This window comes from Phasianus colchicus, chromosome 13 (assembly GCF_987193195.1).
Source record: "Phasianus colchicus chromosome 13, bPhaCol1.hap1.1, whole genome shotgun sequence".
In the NCBI taxonomy this organism is placed as follows: Eukaryota; Metazoa; Chordata; class Aves; order Galliformes; family Phasianidae; genus Phasianus; species Phasianus colchicus.
The window spans coordinates 4,492,670-4,513,903 of record NC_143448.1 but is presented as its reverse complement, the minus strand read 5'-3'; the positions used below and the strand labels follow the sequence as shown (position 1 = coordinate 4,513,903).

Sequence of the window (21,234 nt, the reverse complement as noted above, 5' to 3'; positions counted from 1 at the left end):
GCCAGTAACTCCACGCTGTCAGAGCTCCTCCTGGGAAGCACTGCATACCCCACACCTTACCACACAGGCCGCCATCAGCTGCATCCTAGGCTGGTGCGAGCACACGGTGCTGTATGATGTACAGTGACTCCCATCACGTAACCTGCTCCGACGGGCGAGCTCCCGCTAATACCAGCGGATCATATGCCCTTACATCCCTGCAACGACTCCATTTGCTGTCAGTTGTGTAATGCGGGCAACTTTGTTACCAGCCAAGCGGAAACGACAGTGGGGGGAAATTCTGCACAGGGAGTGTGACACGGCGCTGGAGAAGGAAGCATTAAATGAGAGTGAGAGGTTATAAGTCTGACAGAAACCTGATCTGTGTTCCCTAATTATGGAGGCTCACTTCCACAAAACTGACACAAATGTTAAGCCAAATTAAATGTTGTCTAATTAACTATCATACACAAGGCTTCAAAGCAGAATGTCTACATGTTATTTAGCAAAGTAACTGAACCTCCAGCAGCCGGCCGGCACACAGGCAGCCGCTGCGCCCACCCCATCCCGCACCCCTCCCTGCAGCACTCACAGCAGCACCCATGGGAAGCAGCTCCGTCTCTGCAGACGCTCAGTTTCAGGAGCTGGGAATTGAGCTGGTGAGTTCTCAGAGCCCTTCTGTCCTCCAGGAGCGGATGGTGAAGGGCTCTGGTTCGTGCCCCAGAGGGAACAGCTGTGGCCGCTGTTTCCCATACACTTCTTATCCCATCTTAGCTTCCCAAAACATGGGTTTGTTTGTTTAGGAAGAGCCATGTTAAAATGCAACAGCCAAAGCACTGGAAAACTGATGAGTGAGAATTGGGGAAGCTGCGCCCAGGAGCGGTTTAATGGCTAACACTGCCCATACAGGGCACAAACAGAGCCCTACTGTTTATGTGCTCTCAGAGCATGGTGGAAAGGCGAGTTAGAAAAAAAGGAAAATGGGGCACGAAGTGTGAACAAAGCCTTCTATTAACATAATTCCCTCTAATTGTTTTACAACTGTTAAACAGTATGAAAGGCTCTGCTATTATTACCAGCTGTAGTCTCCCTCTTCCTACCCACTCTAAGCTTCCACACACTCAAGTTACTCAAAAACAAATTGAACAGAACACTAAGTGCAAAGCCAAGCTGTCAAGGCCCTCCTTCTTGCTTACCCTCTATGTACCCCAAGCACAAACACAGCCCTGCAAGGGCCAATCCTGCCCCATTAGCTCTTGCAACCAGTCCATCACAGCTGGGTCAAGCTTACATAAAGCATTTTCTCAAACACCAGGTCACAAAATTCCTGGGACCTCATCCATGAGAGAGGGTCTTCCCACCTTGCTGTGCCCAAAACTCCATCAGCAGCAAGCAAAGGCATGCAGGCATGCACGACTAGCAATGAGGGAGCCCATCAGCCAACTGCACAAGGCACAGCTCACCTCCCCATCCAGTAGGTTCAAAGTAACTTCCAGCGTTCATTGGAAAAGCTGCTTGAACTTCGCACTGGCAACAGCACAGGGATGAGGTGACAAGAAGCTGCAGGGACTCTTCATTCTCTTATGCCCCCCAAACAGTTATCCTCTTACTGCTGGGAATAATGGGGTTAAAGAGGAAACTGCAGGTCTGAGCGCTTCTATAGGTGGCAGCTCTCCATTTCTCAACAGGTGCTTAGCCAGAAGCACAGCAAAATTAAAACTTTTTTTTTTAAATAGATATTGAGTGGAATGGAACAGAAGAGAGGAACAGGCACCAGCACGGGGGTGAGAAAACCAATGGAGAAATGGACAGCAGAGAAAGGAAAACAAGTTCAGAACCAGGATGGCAGTTTGCCTCGCTTACGGCCCCAAAACTTCCAACACCAACACAGGCAAACTTTTCAGAGCTGAGTACCAGCACACACAACCTGACTCGTCAAACTAAACCATTAAAACAATAAAAGCCTTCTGCAAGGAACTGAGCACAGCCCGTTCATGCTGGCCCTGCGCTGTGTCTGTGCCATGAACCCCTGCTCTGCCACCCTCCGCTCACTCTGACCTAAGGAAGCTCTCTCAGGTTGCTGCATGCATTTTTCCCCTCTGAACACTGCCAGCACTCATGAGAGCCTCATATTTTTCAGTGCATAGACTTCATTTTTCTTTGCATTTTAGAGAAACACACCCTAATGCTCCTGCTAAAAGATATGAGTATTCTCAATTTATAATAACATTGAAACTTTCTTTGACTTAAACTTGCCATAGACAACAGCCTGCTAATCTGTGCATTTGCTGTTCCTGCACAAATGAAGCTCAGCTCTCCTTTTTTACCCCCAGCACAGATTCAACAGCAATCTCCGGCACCCAAAGAAGTTTATAACATTTCTACTACAAACTTATTTCATTCTGCAATTACCAAATAACATAATTGTTCTAATTATATATAAAGCTTTACTGTAAATTAAGATTAAACTGGGCTGCTGAAATAAATGCTAATATATTTAATTGTGGCATGAATTATCTTGGCTTCCTTGCCATTCCTCAATAGCAAGGCTTCCAGACAAGCATGACTGAACAACACCCCATACACGTCCACCCAGGTGCACTGTGCAGCAAGCACAAGCAGCGCCGAGCTCCAAGCAGAGGGCACAGTGTCCCTGTGTTGCTTGTCTTTTTTGGTGGGCAGCTACCTGCTTCCATGAGAAGGCCAATGTTCTTCGTTTCAGTGTTTAAGATGGAGCTGACAAGCGCTCTCTTCTGACACACTGCTGGTGGAGGTCAGGAGATCCTCCTGGAAGCACAGACTGAGGGACTGGAAGAGGGCAGGCTGTCACATTCTGCGCTGCTGAAGATTGGAAGTCACAGCCCCAGCACAGCACAGGGCAACAAGAGACAGATACCAAAGAGCTTTCTGCCTCCACTCTGCCTTGCCCACATCTGTAGGGGACTGCCCACTGCAGCAGTCATCTCGTCTACGCTGAATCTGAATTCTGATCAAAGTTAAGCAAAGAAGCTAAGATGTGTTTGCCAAGAGGTAACCATCAAACCGCTTTTCCCACCCATCTGGCCTCCAATTTGATCCCAGGTCTCCACCACTGCAACAGCAGCCTGCATTTGCCAGCTCCTGATCTATGCTGTTAGCTTATTTAGTATATGGTAAAGGTAGGTACGGTAAATTTGATTTGCAACCCGTCACGTCTCATTTGCGTGATGAAGCCATTGCAATAAAATGCTTCTGACATATTACAGTGGCCTATGACATGATGCCAATGGAAAATGACATGCCCCACCATGCTGAATATGATAGCATTTCTCTGAAGGACCCATATCTCCTAACAGTTACACATTTGCCCAGAAAACATAGGAAGAATAAACACAGATTAAAACACCTTCTTTCTTAGCACCTTCCTCAGTGCCCTTCAAGACCAGCCCAGAGCTCAGCAGGTAGTGCCAAGGTGCTTCAAGATGCAGAGAAGTTTTTGCATATCTTTGTAAAGTAAAAACACACCATTAGTTAAGTGTTGAAATGTTTCTATTTTGTACATATTTTGCATCTGCTCTCCCTGTATCGCTGTCACAGCATCCGTAACACTGCAGTAGAGGAGGCGATGCTGTCGGATAGCACAGCAGCTCCAGGCCTGCAGCACAAAGGAGCACAGCAGCCCCAGAGAGGCCGTGCCCCGGCCGCAGGGCTGGGCATGAATCAACACCAGGGTGTCATGAGTGTGCAGCAGCTCCTGTTAAAAGACCCAAGTATACTTTATAAGCATTAATGAATTAAGTGTCCAGCACTTCTGCTAAAGAGAAACACTATCCTTCTTGTACGGGCTGGAACTCTGGGCAGAAAGAGGTTAAGTGATTTGTGCAGGGTCACAAAATAAATCTGTGTAAGTTGGAGCAAAACTCATGTATTCTGTCTCCAAGTCGTGAGCTTTAGTGTGAGCCCATTCTTCATCCACCTCAGTCATGCAGGGGCCAGTGCCAGGATCACCAGATAACTGAGACACTGCAGCTCCCACGCACGCAGCCTCCACCTCCTTCTAATTCCTCATAATTCAGAAATACTCACATTTTTACACACTTTCGTCCACAATGAAGTTTTATCAGACTGAGAACCTGCAGCAAGGTCAAAGTAATCACATGTAGTACCCTGCAGAGCCTGGTCAGAGCTCCTGAAGTCCACACCAGTGAGGATCCCCCGACAACTGGAGAAAGCCCTGGAAAGCAGGCTGGTCTGCTCACCCACGTGCACCTGCAGGACCTGTGCATGGGGATGAGCAAGCGGTGCTCAGTGCCCAGCAGATCCTGGCAAGAAGCAAACCCTGACACTGAAAAATATTTTGTTCCTCTCACCAGCTCTTGTCATGAGATTAAATTAATTAAAGAAAATTTTAGATTGAATACCCAGGGCGAGAAACCAACTTCCTGATATTCAGATGTATTAAGCAATGTAATCTCCCAAAGGAAGCAGTGGAACCCATATTGCTCAGAGCACTTAAAGCCAGACAGGACTGAACAATTAGTTCCCTTGTCCAAACTGAGACAGACAATTTCTCACCTGTGAACGGGCGCTCTTCCAGCAGACAAGCTCCGTCTTTAGCAAGAGCAGTTCTTCTCCCCGTGCTCTCACAGACATGACTGGGCAGGTGCAGCCCAGAGCTGCTGCCAGTGCCCTGCGGCCCCACAAGGCTCCCACGTGGGAGTGGGACGCAATCCTCCATGCCAAGAGAAAGGAAGGACACCCACAACAGGGTTCCGAAACAAGCATCTTGCACTGGTAGTGCCCTGCTCACTGCTGTGTGAACACACCAGCTACGTAGGGTTGTGCAAAGACTGGCTCTTTCTCTACACTTCCAGCACTGTGAAGAAACGCAGACCAAGGGTACCACACACACCTGTTTTTGACTGCCTCAGATAAGCACGCTCTGCAGGGTTGTCCCACCTCAGCCTTGACACCCAGCTGTAGGGCACTGCACCCAGCCACCTGCTTTGCCAAGCAAACAGCTCTACATAGGGTCCGGCTGCCTCCTCTCCACCTCAGTACCCAGAAGCCCTGCAGACACAGCCCTGAAATTCCTCTGCACCCTCAACACATCTCCCTGGAGCTGAAGCTCCATCTCAGCCCCACTGATCACCAGCAGAGCAGCCACACCTGAGGCACAGGGAACACAAAGGCAGCCCAGCTGGGGACTTCTCCACCCACTCCAGCACACCTGGAGGCTGCCGTGGGCCCAGAGCAGCAGGCTGGCCCACAAACACCCACCAACAGCCCTTTCTTCCCTCCAAATGAAACTAATATGAAAAAACAAACCTGCATGGCTTCGGCAGCACAGGTAGCCCAGTGACAAAAGCTTACTTGCATGCACAGCCCTCTTTCAGTTCAGAGGCATCAGATCTATTTCATTTTCTTAATTCAAGTCGGCGGTGTGATTTCAGCTATTTCCAGGTGTAGCAACAAATGTGCAATGTTTCTGTCTTCCAAGCGTACCAAGTCGCTTTGCTATAATGCATCAGATGGGTCAAAGTCCTCCTAAATCACGCTCATCGTAAAGCGATACTGCCATCACATAAATTTAAGCCTTTTAGTGCAGGCCTTTCATCAACTCATAATGCTGTCCATGCCACGAATGCTAGACACTTCAGAAAGCCTAATTGTAAGTTCAGGCTATGAAACGCTCATTTTTCTCTTCAAAACTCTTTTTATCACAATTTCTTGTTGCCCTATGGTGTATATTGATTTTATATATTATACAGCAAGAGAGATAATTGTGCGCAAAGAGCTGCGTGCCACTTAGGAAAAAGGAAAATAAATAAATCTATTTGGTGATAGCAGGAGACAAGCTGAGAGAATACATGTCAATCTTGCTAGAAAAATACACACCAGTCGCAGACTCTGCTGTAATCGTAGCAATTACAAAAGTAGATGCTAGATTACAAAAATACATCATGCAACTTCACAAGCTTCCTAGGGACCCCGTACATTTGTCTAAACTATATTCTAGCCTTCATTCTTCGTCTGCAGTAAATCTGAAGGTGGGTGTCCCCTTTGTCAGTGTATCATGAAAACTGTACCAGGTGGCTAATCCTCCTTAGGGAACTTGAACCTTGGCAAAGTATCTACCAGAGTCTGAACAGATGCTCAGGCACTCATTAACCAATTCATTTCATCGTCACACACGCTACGCCAGTGTAACATTAAAGCCTAACCACCCTTCCTCCCCGCCCCCAAAACGGAGAGCCGAGACTGAAAATCTGCCCTTCATTTGTTCAATATGGCCTGGGTTTGTAATGCAAGTTTAAGTTTTCCAACTGTCTGGAAACATGCAGATCAGCAACGTGGCACAGCATGAACCCAATTTCAGAGTTTTCAGAACAGTGGGATGCAATTTTTGAATGTATTTTTGTGGTCCGGCTTCCCTATTTATAATAAAACAAGTAGCAGTAGGAAGCCCCTCTCTCCATGGGTCCAGTTCTGTAACCACAGTTAGATGAGTTGTCATCCTTATTGTATTGACAGACTCATTGCTGTAACATCACGCCCCGCTGCAGAATCAGGCCCTAAAGACCACAGAGAGCTTGAGGAGGACTTGAACCTTCACTTTGCCCTTCAATGGCACAGTGGGTTTAATGACATTAGCAGATACCCATGGACTCAGGATCTGGCTTCAGCTGAGTAGGAGGAAATAAAGAAGGAAGGAATCACACAGAACACAAACTCCAGCAGAAATTCGGGAGATCTATCATACTGCAAGTTTGTGAACTCCTGCGTGTGTTCGGCTGGTTTCAGGGACAGCATCAGAAGTAACTGAAGCTCATCTCTTTCAGCTTTTAGGGTAGAGGTTGGTGGCAGGGTAGGTTGTGACACGTCCCAAACAAAGGACCCGACAGCATCTGCAGCAGAAAAGGGCACTGAATCCTCAAATGGACGGTGAGGGACCAGGAAAGGCCAGGGCCTGCCTGTTTTTTACAGCACTGGAACAAAAAACGGCAAGGAAGGACGCTCCGTACTCAGGAAACACCCCAACGCAAAGCTCCTCGCGGCCAGCAGGACTCTGCCTGCAGCCGAGCGTCGTGCAGCACCACCCGCCGCTTACCTGAGAGCCCCCGCAGAGCAGCCCAAGCGCTGAGGTACATCTCCGGGAAAACCCGCAGCCACAGCCCAAACCGGACCGAAGAAGAGCGACGAGTTTCACACAAGTTAAAGCCGGCTGTGGCCGCACCGCCACGGAGGAGCCACACTCCGGAGCCGGGCAGGGCGGCCACGTTGTGGGCAGGGCGGCCATGTTGTACGCAGGGCGGAGTCGCCATGTTGTGCGCAGGGCGGGGCCGCCACACGAAGCCGTTCCCGCGCTGCCGGGTGTCATGGCGGCCCCAGCAGCGCCGCGCGGTGCCGGCACGCGGCTCACGCGGCCGGCGCGTGCCGAACGGGAGCGAAGCGCGCCTGCAAACGGCGCGGCAGCGATTCCAACCGACGGCGCGTTCTGAGGAAATACAGCCTCAAATACTTTGACAAGCTGTACCGTGTCCAAATATCGCTTTTTTTTATTACTATTCAAGAAACACAGGTGGCTCCGAGCTGCCCTCCTTTCCCTCCACCCTGAGAAGGACAGAAGCAGAGCTCTGAAGTCGCCGTGCTTCATTCGCGCTGAGCGCCGCGCGGTCAGAAGGCAGGAGCTCGGAGCCGCGCACAGCCCCGCATCCGCGCCCCAGCCGTGCCCAGCACCGCTCCTTGCAGCCCGACGTCCCGCCTCTGCTGCTGCCAGCGCGGCCCGTCTCCACCCCCGGCCCCGCGCCGTTTCCCCGCGAGCAGCCAGGAGCACAAAGGCGGCTGCAACGCGTGGTGCTGCGACTTCAAGTTGCAGCTCTGAGCGCACTGCTCGTTTTGAGGCCCGCTGTCCAATGAGGTGTCCTATGGAAATATCCCAGGCTGCTCCGCTTGTCACAGCTGTCGTTTCAGCCATTTGCACTTACGCTGTATTGCTTTCATTACAAAAATAGAAATTTGTGTCCTAAGTGCTGTTACATTACTAATGCTAAATATTTAATTCCCCGGGGCTCTAATTATGGTTGAGCACTGGCAACACTGATTCTACTTTCTAATAACAACTGTAAAAGCAATTTGAGCATTTTTCAATTAATTAAATACATAGTGTACGAGTAACCTCTTGTCATTTTGCCCTCCAGGACCTGTGCTAATTTGTGTGGAATAAAATGTTTTGAAAATTAACTGATATACTAGTCTGATCGTTGTTGTTCTATTAAATTACGGCCTGCCAAGCCAGCCTGCTGTAATCGCTGCATACAATACAGTTTCATTATTTATGATGGTGCAGTGGTTGGTTGGAAAAAAAAAAACAAAAAAACAAACACCCACCCAATACACTTCTCAAGCCATTTCCAGAGGCCTAATTAGCAGGAAGGAGGCGGCCTATGGCTGCTATCAACAGCAGACTTAGAGCACAGCAACTCTTCAGCTACGCAGCACAAAGCCTCTCCCCGCTTCCCAGACCCTGCTTTCACCTTCTCTCACATCTGAAATTAAAAGTGTTAATTAAATGACTCTCTCCTGTAAAACTCCTACGGATTAGTGGGTAGTTTACACTTTAGCACACGGGAATCGACTTGCAATGTTAAAGCAGCACACAAGGAGTTCAGAAACCAATTTTTCATCTTCAACTTGCAGAACCCCAGTCTGTCGGATGGGTTTGTTGGGATACAGAAACAGCTAAAAATACACAGCTTCTCATTGGCACATTCAGATATAAAACCAGTTCCTACTGCATATGTTAACAGGGTGCTAAAATTAACAAGTGTATATTTTCAGTTTATATAATGCAGCCCTAGAAATATAAGACAACAGTATACTACTGCATCTTACGCATCCCAGGAAGGAGCACTTTTCTGTATTAAAAATAATGCTAAGAATTATAACACATCCTTTAAAGAATCAGCAAAAAAAAAAAAAAAGAAAACGCAAACAGATTTTAAAAACTTGTCCACATTTTTTATTTGTAGCCACCGAATAATATTCTATCAGCGTAGACTTTAATATTGTGTTTTATTATATTTTATAGTATGCAATAATAGTAAGTCAAACGTAATGCCTGAAAAGTGCTTAGAGTTTAACATTTAAATGTCTCCCAAAATACCGAAGTGAAAGCGTGACGGTCTTAAGCCAAACAGCCGTAAGAACAACACAAAATACAGATGATACATGATGCTACTAAGAATTTAATGTTGGCAAAGCATTTCTTATTAAATAACACTGCCATACTGAGCTTTCCACGCAGAAGTTGTCTGTGATTTAATTATAACTTTTTTAAAAGAAGACTTTGGGGGGAAAAAAAAAACAAACAACAAAACACCTCCAGCCACTGTGCTGGTCAACACTGTGACTCTGTGACTTCCTCTCTCTCAGCGTGGAGATGGAGATGGCTGTGCTTTAACCTGGAAGCATTCAGAAAACAAGAAACAGCACGTTTGCCTCCCCTGCTGTGTCCCTTCCCACTGATCCCAGGCACACAGCTTCCACCCACCTGGCACCATCTGGGGCTGGCAGAGGTGTGGCTGCTGCTGACAGCGTGCTGGGCTTGCTTCAAGGAGTCACAGCAGAAGAACCTGGCCTTCTGATATTTTCCACACCTTGTCTGCTCCTTCAGGAAAGCACTTTGCACCCTTACCTACCTGAAGCACGCTTGCTGAGAAGGCTGTGTGCTTAGCTGTGTGCAGCACTGGTCATCCATTTCTCACTGCAGCTCAGAGGAGCAGTGTGCTTGGCAGGGTGCTCCACATCGCGAGCTGTGTGAACAAAAGGCATGCAAAGTGAGTAAGAAATGGCTTGATCTTGAGAGCTCTCTGTTTGTGAACTCTGCCTTGAACACGTATTTCTAGTTTTAAAAAAGGAATGCTAAAGATACTTTTAGGACACGAGCTGTTAACAGGAAAGGCAGACTGAGCGTTCTCAAATGGACTTCAAATTGTTCCAATATGCTGGAAGAAGAAAGCAAAGGAAAGGAAACGGATCGCATCCCTAAAAATGACACTGTCAGTAACTGTATCTGTTCAACAGCCATTTTGAGGGTTTCGTGTACAATGCACTCAGTCACTCTGGGCTGCAGTTATGAGTCTACTTTTTTCACAACTTGTAAGGCATTATGCAGGCAGAACATTGCGCTCATCGTATTTAAAACAAAACCAAGTCTCCAATTTATGTTACATGAGATTCCTTGCTTGCTACACCAAGCTCGCAGACACTAGGAGCTGCAAGTCAAACTAAGGAGGATTGCGTTTCAGTTTAAATAAAGAAACCAACTGCAGGATTCCTCTGGCACCAAGCAAACTAAGATCCTCAGTCGGCATTACAACGCTATTTTTTCTCCAGATAAGTAAAAACAGAACATACAATTACTGTCAAATAAAAGCGCTCATGTCTCCAGCATTTGTGTGCAGGTGTGTCTACGAAATGCATATATACAGGAAAAAACAAGGGCACGAGCAATGTATCAGTCATAGTTCCTTTCCTAAAGACAGTTTTATTTAACAGTGTAAAAACTGAAGTTTATCTTTACTCCTATTAAAAGTATCTCTACTTGTCTGACTGGCAATAAATTCTGGAAGCGTTCTGCTCACATACTGGGTTTTGAAGAACGTGCAGCATGTGTCAACTCCAATAAAAGCGGCGCAGTCCTTTAATTACCCCTGTTCACCCAGGAGCTGCTTTAACAAAGTATTTTTCCACATGTGTAAAACTGTAAAATAAAATTAAAAAAAAAATCAGTCATCTGCGTGCAATGACTACTCAGCATCTAACAATAATGGATATACTGAAGAATGGAAATGTGAATTATGCCAAGCCTATAATTCGCAGTGACTGACTACAAAGTACTTGTAGCCAGCGTTAAGCTTTTAAAACTCTAACCCCAATCAATCATAAACGTAGAAATAAAAACTTTGTGGCCTTTTATGAAATCTAAAACACCACTGCACAGCTTTAAATAACGTTTCTAACTTTTTCTGAATCACACAGCATTCTTCCCACGTCAGATATGTTCTTCTGCATGAAAGCAGGCTTGCACATACACGTCAAAACATAACACCACTCTGAACACGAGCTAATTATACCTGGCATTCAGGACCTCACTGATAACACACTGCTAGCCTGAGAACAGAAGATACCCAAGCTGGCCAAAACTAAAGTTGCACAAGATTCAGAAGTCGAAGCGCAAACAACTGCTTCCCTTCTGCAGTGCCTGTGCCCCTGAGCCTGCTGCTGAAGAGCCAGCACCATCTCCCCGGGCTGCACAGAACTTTGAATCGCACGAGTTGCATGCATTTATTTCAACCTGGGTGACAGCACAGCAACAAAAAGCCCATTAAGAAGAAAAAAGGCAGATAACCGGATGCGATCAACTTGCGATCGCGTTTTTGTGATGTGTCAGTGAATGGGTGCCAGCTAACTAATCTTAGCGGAGAACAAACCTAATTTATACACAGCAGGACGCTGTCAGATTATTTTAAACCTAATAATCATTTCTAGCAACGAGGTGACATCACACTTTGTAGCAGCGTACAAGAGACAGTTGCTCTGAAAAAAAAAAAAATCATGTGTTGTTTGATTCATTGGCACTGGGGTGGATGGATGGGGGAAATAAACCCACCTAAAGCCAATGACACATCACACTGCTTGGAACCAAGTGCCGCAATATTAAATAGCATTTTTGAAAAAGACTTGATTGTAGAAGAGAGAAGGCTTGCCAGATTAGTTGGTTTTGTTCCATTTGTCCCAAATGTTTTTGTTGTTTACGAAAGATTTACGAAAACGTGCCTAGCAGTTCAGTGGGAGCTGCCATGCCCCAGCTCTTTGTTACACCGAGGTACCTCCTTCTCTTTAAGCCAAAAGCACAACTAAGGCAACTCAGTCCGAACCCAGGTGTAACAAAAACCACAGAACCCTGCAAGGAATTCTTCCACCCCACTCAGCCATTTGATCAAGCATGCACATCTGTGAAACCATTTCACATCCTAAAGTGCTAGAAAATCTACCATTCCTTTTCTGATAATTTCTAATTATTCATTAGTCTTGTTAAAAACTTGCACCTTAGACTTTGTCAGTAACTGATCTTTATCCCCATATACCATCAACACGGATCGCCTTGAAAATGTTTTGCTATGTCTCGAATATGAAAGCAGTCCTATAAAATCAACTGCCATATTACAGATGTACAGATTGCTTTCAGGAACATGTTTTATTCAACCAAGACTGAACTGAAGCTAAAGGAGTTTGAAAGTGAGAGTACAATGCTATTCAAAGTTAAACTGTGTTTTGTCTAACATATCTGTGGCAAACATACAGAGAAATCACGTGTTTGCAATAATAAAAATAAATTATTAAATGCCCAGGATCCTGATATATTCATACAGAATGCAGCAACCACTGAAGAGCCAGAAAGTCTAGTTGAATCCACCCTATTATTTGGAGTATTTATAAAAATATATATGTATATATGTCTGCTCTGAAACTGTCTGAAATTGTATTTTGTTTTCTTTTTAGTGCTACATAAACAATATGACAGTCTTAACTATAGTACTTGATCATTTTAAGTGCTCAGACATAAAATTTTACTCATTGACATAACGTAGCCATGACAGTGCTCTACATAAGACAGATGCTATTTTACAGTACTGGTTTAATTATGTGAAACTATACGGTATTAACACTTGAGTAGACAAAAAGGGTGGTTAGAAAGCCATGAGTATTTCATTAAATATTTTAACGTGGGTATGACAATGGCCCACATTAAGATGTGAGGGTTCCAGGCTGTCTGAAGAAGCTCTGTAGGCTCGGCCCTCAGCAGCCACAGATGTGTCAGCAGTCCTTGGGAGACATGGTGCTTCACTTCTGAACACAGACAGCTCAGCAGGGGTCTGACCTCAGGCTGCCGTCACAGCGCTCAGTCTCGTGCCTGGAGCTGCCCTCACCTTCACCCTACAGGCTGCATTAATGGCAAACTGAGGATTTTGGGAATTTGCCTCCTAGAGCTACACGTGCACCGAGCACTGTACTGCAAGGAGAGACTACCATGATTAAAAAACAGTTTGATAGATGAGCTCGAATTTTTTCCACAATGTATAGCAGTGCGTAGCCAAATTAACTGAAAACTTGGCAGGAAAGCAATAGGTCTCACACAGTCATATCACATCTATTATTTAAAAATTACGTGTATGAAAAGAAATACTAGCCACTCTAAGTTCATGCACATCCCCAGTCTGGGATTATCCGCCTTAGTCCTAAGAACGTCCAAATCTCATCTCTTCATGCTGCTATTTTTGAGGCCAACAGCTTTGGTCTGAAGGTACCGTGGTACAGCAGCACTGCTGAGGATACACCAGCCAGGGGAAGCTGTTCTCTCCTGCAAAGCAGTGCCATGGTGCTATCCCTGATGTGCACCAAGTTCTTCTCCAGATATCAGACATTATTTCCCTCCCTTGCACATGGCACATGAGAGAGGCCAGTGCATACTTCCTCATGCTTTTGCTCAGAACCAATTAAAAGGTATCGAATGCAGCACCAGCTGAGGTGGAAGCTCAGTCCTTTCTGTGACTGAACTGAATTCTTTTCATCTAGCAGTGCCCCAAGAGGAGACACGAGCAGAGTTGCTGCTCTCAGGTTTCTGACTGCTCAGAAAGCCTCTTGTTCTTTGTCTGCCCAAATCCTGTTAATGGGACAGCACCTACAATCCATAGTCTTGCCTGCAAAAAGGGCCAGGTTTGACAAAACGTGTGCTGGTTTTACCCAGAATCCAAAAGATTCTGGGTACCAAAGATAACCCATACTGGCACAGGGAACATCGAGAGCTTGCATGTCTCACTGGATTCCTGCCCATACTGCAGGAATCAGGCAGACCAGCAGCAGTGGGTAGACAGACAAGCTCTGCTGCAGAGGCAAGAGCTCTTCCCTTTTCTCTAAAAGCTAGTCAGGACACCAAGTGACAAAAGCCTTCTTCCCAGGCACATAGTGGTTAAGGCCACCTCTCTGATGAGTGTGTTCACACAACTGTGTGTTTGCTAGATATGGAAATATCAGCACCATTCAAGCATCTTTACCACAGAGGATTTCCTGAAATCACCATCCTGTCAGCTACACACACTCACAAAACCTCTCTCCACTCACATTGAACAGTACGAGTCATAGAACAAAGGTTTACTTTACATTACCCAGTATGTCTCTGAAACACAAATATCACTCATAACATAGCTTCACAGCTTTCCAACAGGTCAAGTTTTTACCTTAGAGACACAGCTGCACCTGCTGCAAACACCAAACCACCACCACCAGCTCCACAACTCCCCTGTTGGTGACACCCCTTCCCAGGCAAGCCATTGATACAGCTGCTCTGTGTGCTCCCTGCTCTTCCATCAGAACGACCCAGGCCAGCAGTAACCAGCATGCGATAACCTGATCAGCTTGGGCTGAATTAATTCTGGATGTGCTCAGGAAAACAGTTCAACTTCCTTGCATAGTGGGAGCAATAACCTGCAAAAGAGAGAGCAAGCAAGTGTGCATGAAGCCTCCTTTTTAACCAGCATAGCTGCTGACTAAGGAGGCTGTATCTTTTGCCTTCTCTGAAGTTAATCCCAGAGGTTTAAGGCAGACTGGTGGAGGAAAAAACAAAAACAACGACAATACATACGAATCTGAAATTACTCTAAAATGCAACTCCAAGGACACATCAGTTCCAGTAGAGTCAAAATATAAGCCAGATACAATATATGGGGTTATAGTTGAAAAGACTGTGCAGAGAAAGTAAGAGTTAATAATTCTTAATTTGGCATAACATGACATTCCCAACAGTTTGTCTCTCCTCCCAATAGTTGTGTTTTGGCAAAGCACATATTCACAACAACATCATTGCACAAGACACTTGCAATTGGGGGGGAAAAAAAGCAAAGAAAGTAAAGCACCTTTCTTTGTAATGCTGTCATTCTGAAAACTAAAGGTTTTACAGAGGAATAAAATATGCTGATCAAAACATGAAAGGCAAAACCTGGTTCATTCCTTATTTGTTCAAGAATTACTAAAAAGAAACACTTTGCAGGAGGCTAGGGCAACAGTAATTTAGACAATAACAAATTGAGTGTTGTAAGAATAACTGTTTCATTGGAAAAAGAAAAAAGGAACTCTGGCAAGAAAACTTCTCACATGGCATTCAACAGACTTTCAAATAAATGAGTGAGGTATGCAAGTTCAGTTAGTTCAGAAATAAAGACCTTCCAGCAGTTTACCATAATGACAACATTGTATAGAAAGATACAATAACTCTTTGTATCCTAAAAATTGTCAGTTTCACTTTACAAAGATAACTTCCAAAAACATCTTGTCACGACAATTGAGTTTTAAGGTAAAAAAAACAACCACCTGTCATTTGATAAAATGATGAAGTTAGCTGTCATGAGAACCACTTACACACTCCTCTTTCCTGCTGTCCTTCTCATCTTGGCAGCAACCGATAAGATTTCAGGGAGGTTTGGTCATCAATGGCAGGATCTAGAAGAGAAACAGTTTTACGTACAGTTAGCATTCTTACTCACAGCTTCTAGTTACTGCATTTCACTAGCTTGCACTTAATTAGTTTCCTTCTGCCAGTGACATGAGCACAATGGACAAACTATTTCATACAAATCGCTACTCTCTGCTGCAATTACACCTTACTCCATAAAAATACTGCCTCTTAATAGTGCATTCAGAGGTAACATTTACACGGCCCTGTTATCTACCGACTATGAATTGTCAACACCAGCCAATGTGTTAGCCAGTAGGAACCACACGTCACTCATTATCACACAGCTCATTACTTAGGGCGCATGGCTGAACTTGAAGCTGTTACACTGCTATGTAACTTCTAAAACAAACAAACAAAAAAAAACAACAAAAAAACACATCATGGAAAAAAGAGCAGAAACAGATGCAATGACTATCAGAATTCAAGAGCTCTCACAGTGTGTTTTCCCAAAGCCATTACCTGAGATTCTGTTTAGCTAAGCAAGCAGCTTCACAGACTGGTCAGTGAAAAGTCCTGAGCCTTGTATCCCCAGAAGACTGCAGGACAACCAAGCTTCCAAGAAAGTAATTGTATTCCCACATTAAAGCGATCACAGTGCACCTCCAGATTTCTGCAGCTTACAGCAGATCTCTAGTTGGCTTCTGCCTTTTCTGTCTCCCACACACAAGGCACCTCACATCAACTGGCCTGAAGAGGCAGCTGATTCTTCACGCCAAGAACACCTTCATGCAAACAGCTTCTGCTTTCTTCCACCTTTCTTTCTCTGGTCCATGCTACCATGCAGTCACTGCACTGATGTAACAACTGCACTTTCTCCTGCTGCCCTGCAGCAGTACATCCACTGATGTGATGACAGGAAGAGAGGGTCTTCATCCCTACAGCAACCTTACTGCCTTTCGGACAGCAACTTGCTTCCTTTTTCAAGCCAAGCATTGCCAGGACAGAGCATATGGTCTTTCGAAGGGACATCAAATAAATATGACAGGTCAGTGCAATCATCATATTGAGTGAATTCAAATGATGCCGTATGTAAAATGAAGTGTGTGTGCATTATAAAGATTCAAACGACAAAGCCCCCTACCCTTTATCCCTCTTTGAATTATTTATGAATTCCACAACTCCAGCTGTTGCCACCAACCCAAGGACATTACCTCATTTTGGGAATGACATTTCATACTAAAAGATAAGTTAAAACAAAAAAAAAGACACTGGAGCTTCCTCAAAAAAAAGAAAAAACTGAGTAAAACATAACACCACTTTCCCCAGCACTGAAAATAATCAACAATCAGTCAAGCTCTTGTTTCTCAACTTGTTTCCATAATTCCAAATGCAGATTTCAACACTCATGCATTAACTCAGCCATTCATTTTTAGCTACAGCAGTTAGGCTAGATCTCTCAAAGCACCTTGGCTCCTCCTTGTAGATTTTTATGGCTCTAACAGTCCCCATACACCATGTACCACTATACCAAGTGAAAGCTTTCAGTACATAATGTGGTCTTTCTAAAAAAAAAATATATTAAAAAAAAAAAAGCTAATACTCGGTATGTAAGTCTTTTTTAATGAAAAATTATTTGTTTATTATTTTTATAATAAATTTTTATAATAAATGTTTATAATGTATAATGTTTGTAATTATTATTAATTATAAAAAGAAAAAGCAGCAATTTCAACACATCAAGTTTAGGGCACAAGGAATAGATTTCAACTAGCCATGCCTTTCAGATCAGCAAATTCTAGATGGTGTTGACCACTTACAGACCACTTCTACTCAGGTGCCATGACATATTAGTCCTTGGACTTCAGACAAAGAGTGTCTGGAGTTGGGAGGCATCCGGGAGTTTGATTTCTATCACCCACATTTCCGTGTCTTCCCTATCCTGCACATTTTAGGGACATACGACCCCTAATTATTAACCCAAGCTTATATTCAGTCCTGCATGACTTAACTGTCTGTTCTGCTCTGCCACAAATTAGATGACTCCATTTTTACCCATTAGCTTTATTTCATAAGGTTTTCTCCTGTACTTTCACCTAACTGAAGTGAGTTTACATTCTGCTGGTAGGAGATTCCAAATGCTACCAACAAGCATTTGAGATTTGGAGGTCTTACCTTGTTTTCTCTTTATTAATCACCTGAAAGCAGCCTAGCAATTGCAGCGGTTCTAATGCTAAATGGAAACACAAAGAGATGCAAGAGCTTCCAAGTTCCCATCACCAGAAATCTCTGGTCTCACCCACAGAGCTCACAGGCCATTTGTCAGCTTCCCGCAGCCAAGAACGCACCGTTTGGCCTTAGTGCCAAGTATGTCGTTCAGGCCTGAACCAGAATGCCACGCAGGCAGGTATTTAACAAGCAAACATGTCTTGGGGAAAGGCAGCAGAACGAGCTACTGGCTTGCAAGTGAAACAAGCCAGTGACGTTCAAGAAAAGCCCACTTTGGTTCAGCAGGACCTCCAGCAGTATCTGCTTTTGTTCGCTTCGGTATCACTGAGCTCACGCAGTGTTATCCAGGAAAAGCAGATGTGGTTAAAACAAACATTTATTTGCCCTTCGGACTGCAATAGATCTGGCACCCAGCCCCGATCTGTCTCCCTCTTCCTCGCTACTGTGGGAAAACTACCCAAAGAAGGCCTTCCCCTCCCACCTCCTGCTGGTAGCCAGAAAAAACAAAAGGAACAGAAATACAAAGGACAGTCACACAGTTTGGGATGGCTAAAACACTACTGATCAGTTTAATGTTCCCAGCTGAACCCTAGCCTGCAAAAGCCCCCAGTGAGGTTATTACTCTCATCATTAACAACTCACCAGTATTTTGCAAACCCCTGGTGTTATGCACAAAACCTCTCCAACTAAACACCCTTCTGCAAATTAACAGATTATAGAAACCAGGAACATCTCTCAGATTCCAGGGTTGGCATTTAATTCACAATGCCACAGGTTCTCAAGTGAAATAACTTTCTAGCTGTGCTAGAGGATGACATTTGCAAAAACCACGTTTATAGAAAGACATTCTTCTGAAGATTTTCACAAGCTACTTGGATGCAACTGAAGTCACCCCTCAGAAAATAAGGAAAGTCATCTTTGTGCCCAAACACGCTCACTAAACGCTCCTGGCTACAATATCATTTCCTAATTGACACATTATACACAAACACCAACAAAATGTCATTTGGTATAAGCCTGCATTACACACTTGCTTTTGCCCAGTGTTCTCGCAGTGCCTGCCTTCCCGGTGTTGCACAGTGCTCCCAAATACAGATGACAAATTGATCCTTTCCTACGATAGCTTTTTTAGCATTCAATATTTTTAACAGTAAGAAAATTGCACCCCAACATGGTCTTTAATCTAATCCTTACCCTGAACAATTGAAGTACATCCGTATTAATCTATTAGATGCTTTCCCACACCACACCTATGGCACTGCATAAATTACTGTAATATAAATGAATTACTGCTTGAAAATTCTCATTCTGTAAGGAACATGCAGTGTTACAAGGCACCAGAAAGAAAAATGTGCACTCTGGTAACTAAGTTTTATAACACAGTATATCCAGCTTCTCATAAACCAGCTATTCTAAATTGTTAAAGGACGAGAATATTAGAGCGATCATATAGAACAAACATCAATATGTCTGAGAAGTCAATAATATGAAATTAAATCTACAGTTTATTTAGATACATTTCCATGCTCATATATGCGGAATCCACTTGAAAAATGCCATTAGGCTAGCTGAAGAATATTACTGCTAAAGACATTAACACCAACAGTAATTCTATCTCTGCCCTGGATAACTTGCATTTTTCTCTTTCATCATCTGATCTGCTGAACTGAACAGAGGAAGGAACTTGAAGAAAATAAGCAGTCAAACAAGCACCAAAAAACCAGCAGCTACGTTCTTCATGCTGCATATTGCTCCTGTTTAAGTATGACTTGTTTCAAGCTGCACAATTGCACTACCTAACAGTAAAGAATGAAAAGCTTCTTGCTACAAGCTAAAAAGAAAGTCTTTACCATGCTCCTTGAAGAGCTCATTTTCACATTACTCAGGCTTCATTATGCTGAATCAATATTCGTTTAGTCACTGGGGTTATTGACATATTTTAAAATAAAAGTATACCCTTCAGCTACTGCACTCATTACGGGTAATTTGTCTTGTCAGGGAGCAGGGAATATTATCCCAGTCTTTCAGGGGCTGACAGCCCATGGAAATACCTCCCCTTGGTTACAACTGTAAATAATTTTAAGGTAAAATATTGAAAAATCAATGACTGTTTCCTGCAATCTGTCACAAACAAATCAATCATAATCTCCGCAGCCAGAGAGTATGATTCGAAGGAGATGAGAGCAGATGAAATGAGAGATTCCAGCCAAGAATTACAAAATCACTTCACATAATGGTGTCATCATTTAAGCACTTAGCAGCCACTGCAACTGCCACTCATAACATCCAGTTGGACAGAACCCCAAGGAAGAGGAGGGAAAACGCCATTGCTGTTATGCAAACAAACATTTTATTTAAATGGTTCCACCGTTAGCAAATAGCACAGAAATAACAGTTAGGCTTGTCTCTCCACAAAAGCTCAAAAACACTTTTCTTTCTCAATGGGAGAGTCTCTATAAATTGGCCCCTCGGAATGCAAAGTGTTTTAAAACAAAAGTAGGCCTCACAAAAGGCACGCAGTGATATCTGGTACTATCGCTGCTTCTGAAAATATTTCCATCTCCTTCACTCCAAATTGCTCCTAACAGAATTACACATCAAATTCTCCAGAGATTGAGGAAGGAAAATTGTCTGGAGTACCTTTGTCTTTTAAAGACCAATAAGGATTTCAATGCTTCTTTGTCCTCTCCATATCACATTTCACATCTAATTTTCATTAAGCACAAACCAACTCAACTTTAGCGTAGGTAACCACTGCAGAATACGGGCCAGGGGGGAGAGAGTCATAACCTACATAAATTACAGTACATTTGCAACTCGCACTCAAAGAGATTAACTGTTGTGTATGGAATTACATTTGTATAAAGGATCAATTTATAGGTAAAGAATTAACTACTGCGCACTCAAAACGCTGTAAGCTGCTCTTAGTAAACGTGAATCTTTATTTTGATAGAATACTGCTAATACTGGGGCTGAAATCATTTCCTCATTCACCCCTAGCCTCAGCACAGACTGCATTTCCACCCTGACACTGCAGTGCACCAGACACGTCTCTGCAGATCGGTTACGATCAAAAAGCAGCAGACAGGATGCAATCGTTGTTGTGCAACTGCAACCGTGGGCCAAAGCCTTGTGTTCCTTGCACAAACAAAATTCCCAAACGCTCATGGAGTGCTTCACTTCAGAGCCTATAATTTGAGCTCTTAATCTTTAATGTGCAGAGCTCGTTATCACATATTCATTTTAATCACATTAACCTTACCAACTCGTATTTCCAAGTGTTTATCTTGCAACTCTAAGACTAAGGAAAAAAATGCAATCAAAAGATGGAATTATTTCCTCTTCCCTTGCAAAGAATATATGTATACACACACACACACACTCCTTATAGTCTTTTCAAAATATGAAAGAATAGGGCATACTCTACATCTAAGCAAACCTCTCTAAGATAGGCATTCCCTTCATGTAGGTTTTAAGTCTTTATCTTCTACATGGAAAACACACATCTCTAAGACTAACTCTTTATTGATACA

General features: G+C 44.0%; 1 protein-coding gene and 1 long non-coding RNA gene across 19 annotated transcripts in view; both read right to left on the bottom strand.

Annotated features, from left to right (window-relative positions):
* The window catches only part of LOC149916121 (uncharacterized), a 35,293-nt gene extending 27,975 nt beyond the window's left edge, over window positions 1-7,318 (bottom strand). Inside the window, exon 1 of one of the 2 annotated variants that reach the window (XM_090149885.1) lies at window positions 7,070-7,318. In XM_090149885.1, the coding sequence (XP_090006011.1) occupies window positions 7,070-7,258 (189 nt within the window). In that variant the 5' untranslated portion in view covers window positions 7,259-7,318. Of the gene's footprint in view, window positions 1-4,533; window positions 5,662-7,069 lie in introns of those variants that run through there. The other variant, XM_090149887.1, reaches the window with a different exon arrangement.
* Window positions 7,319-8,975: 1,657 nt separating this feature from the next.
* Window positions 8,976-21,234, bottom strand: part of LOC116243587 (uncharacterized) — a 519,295-nt gene continuing 507,036 nt past the window's right edge. For 16 of the 17 annotated variants that reach the window (XR_016470864.1, XR_016470861.1, XR_016470863.1 and 13 more), the window contains 4 exons: window positions 15,439-15,519; window positions 14,262-14,508; window positions 10,609-10,723; window positions 8,976-9,773 (listed from right to left, as the gene is read on the bottom strand). This is a non-coding gene — a long non-coding RNA (uncharacterized LOC116243587). The remainder of the gene's footprint in view (window positions 9,774-10,608; window positions 10,724-14,261; window positions 14,509-15,438; window positions 15,520-21,234) is intronic. The other variant, XR_016470865.1, reaches the window with a different exon arrangement.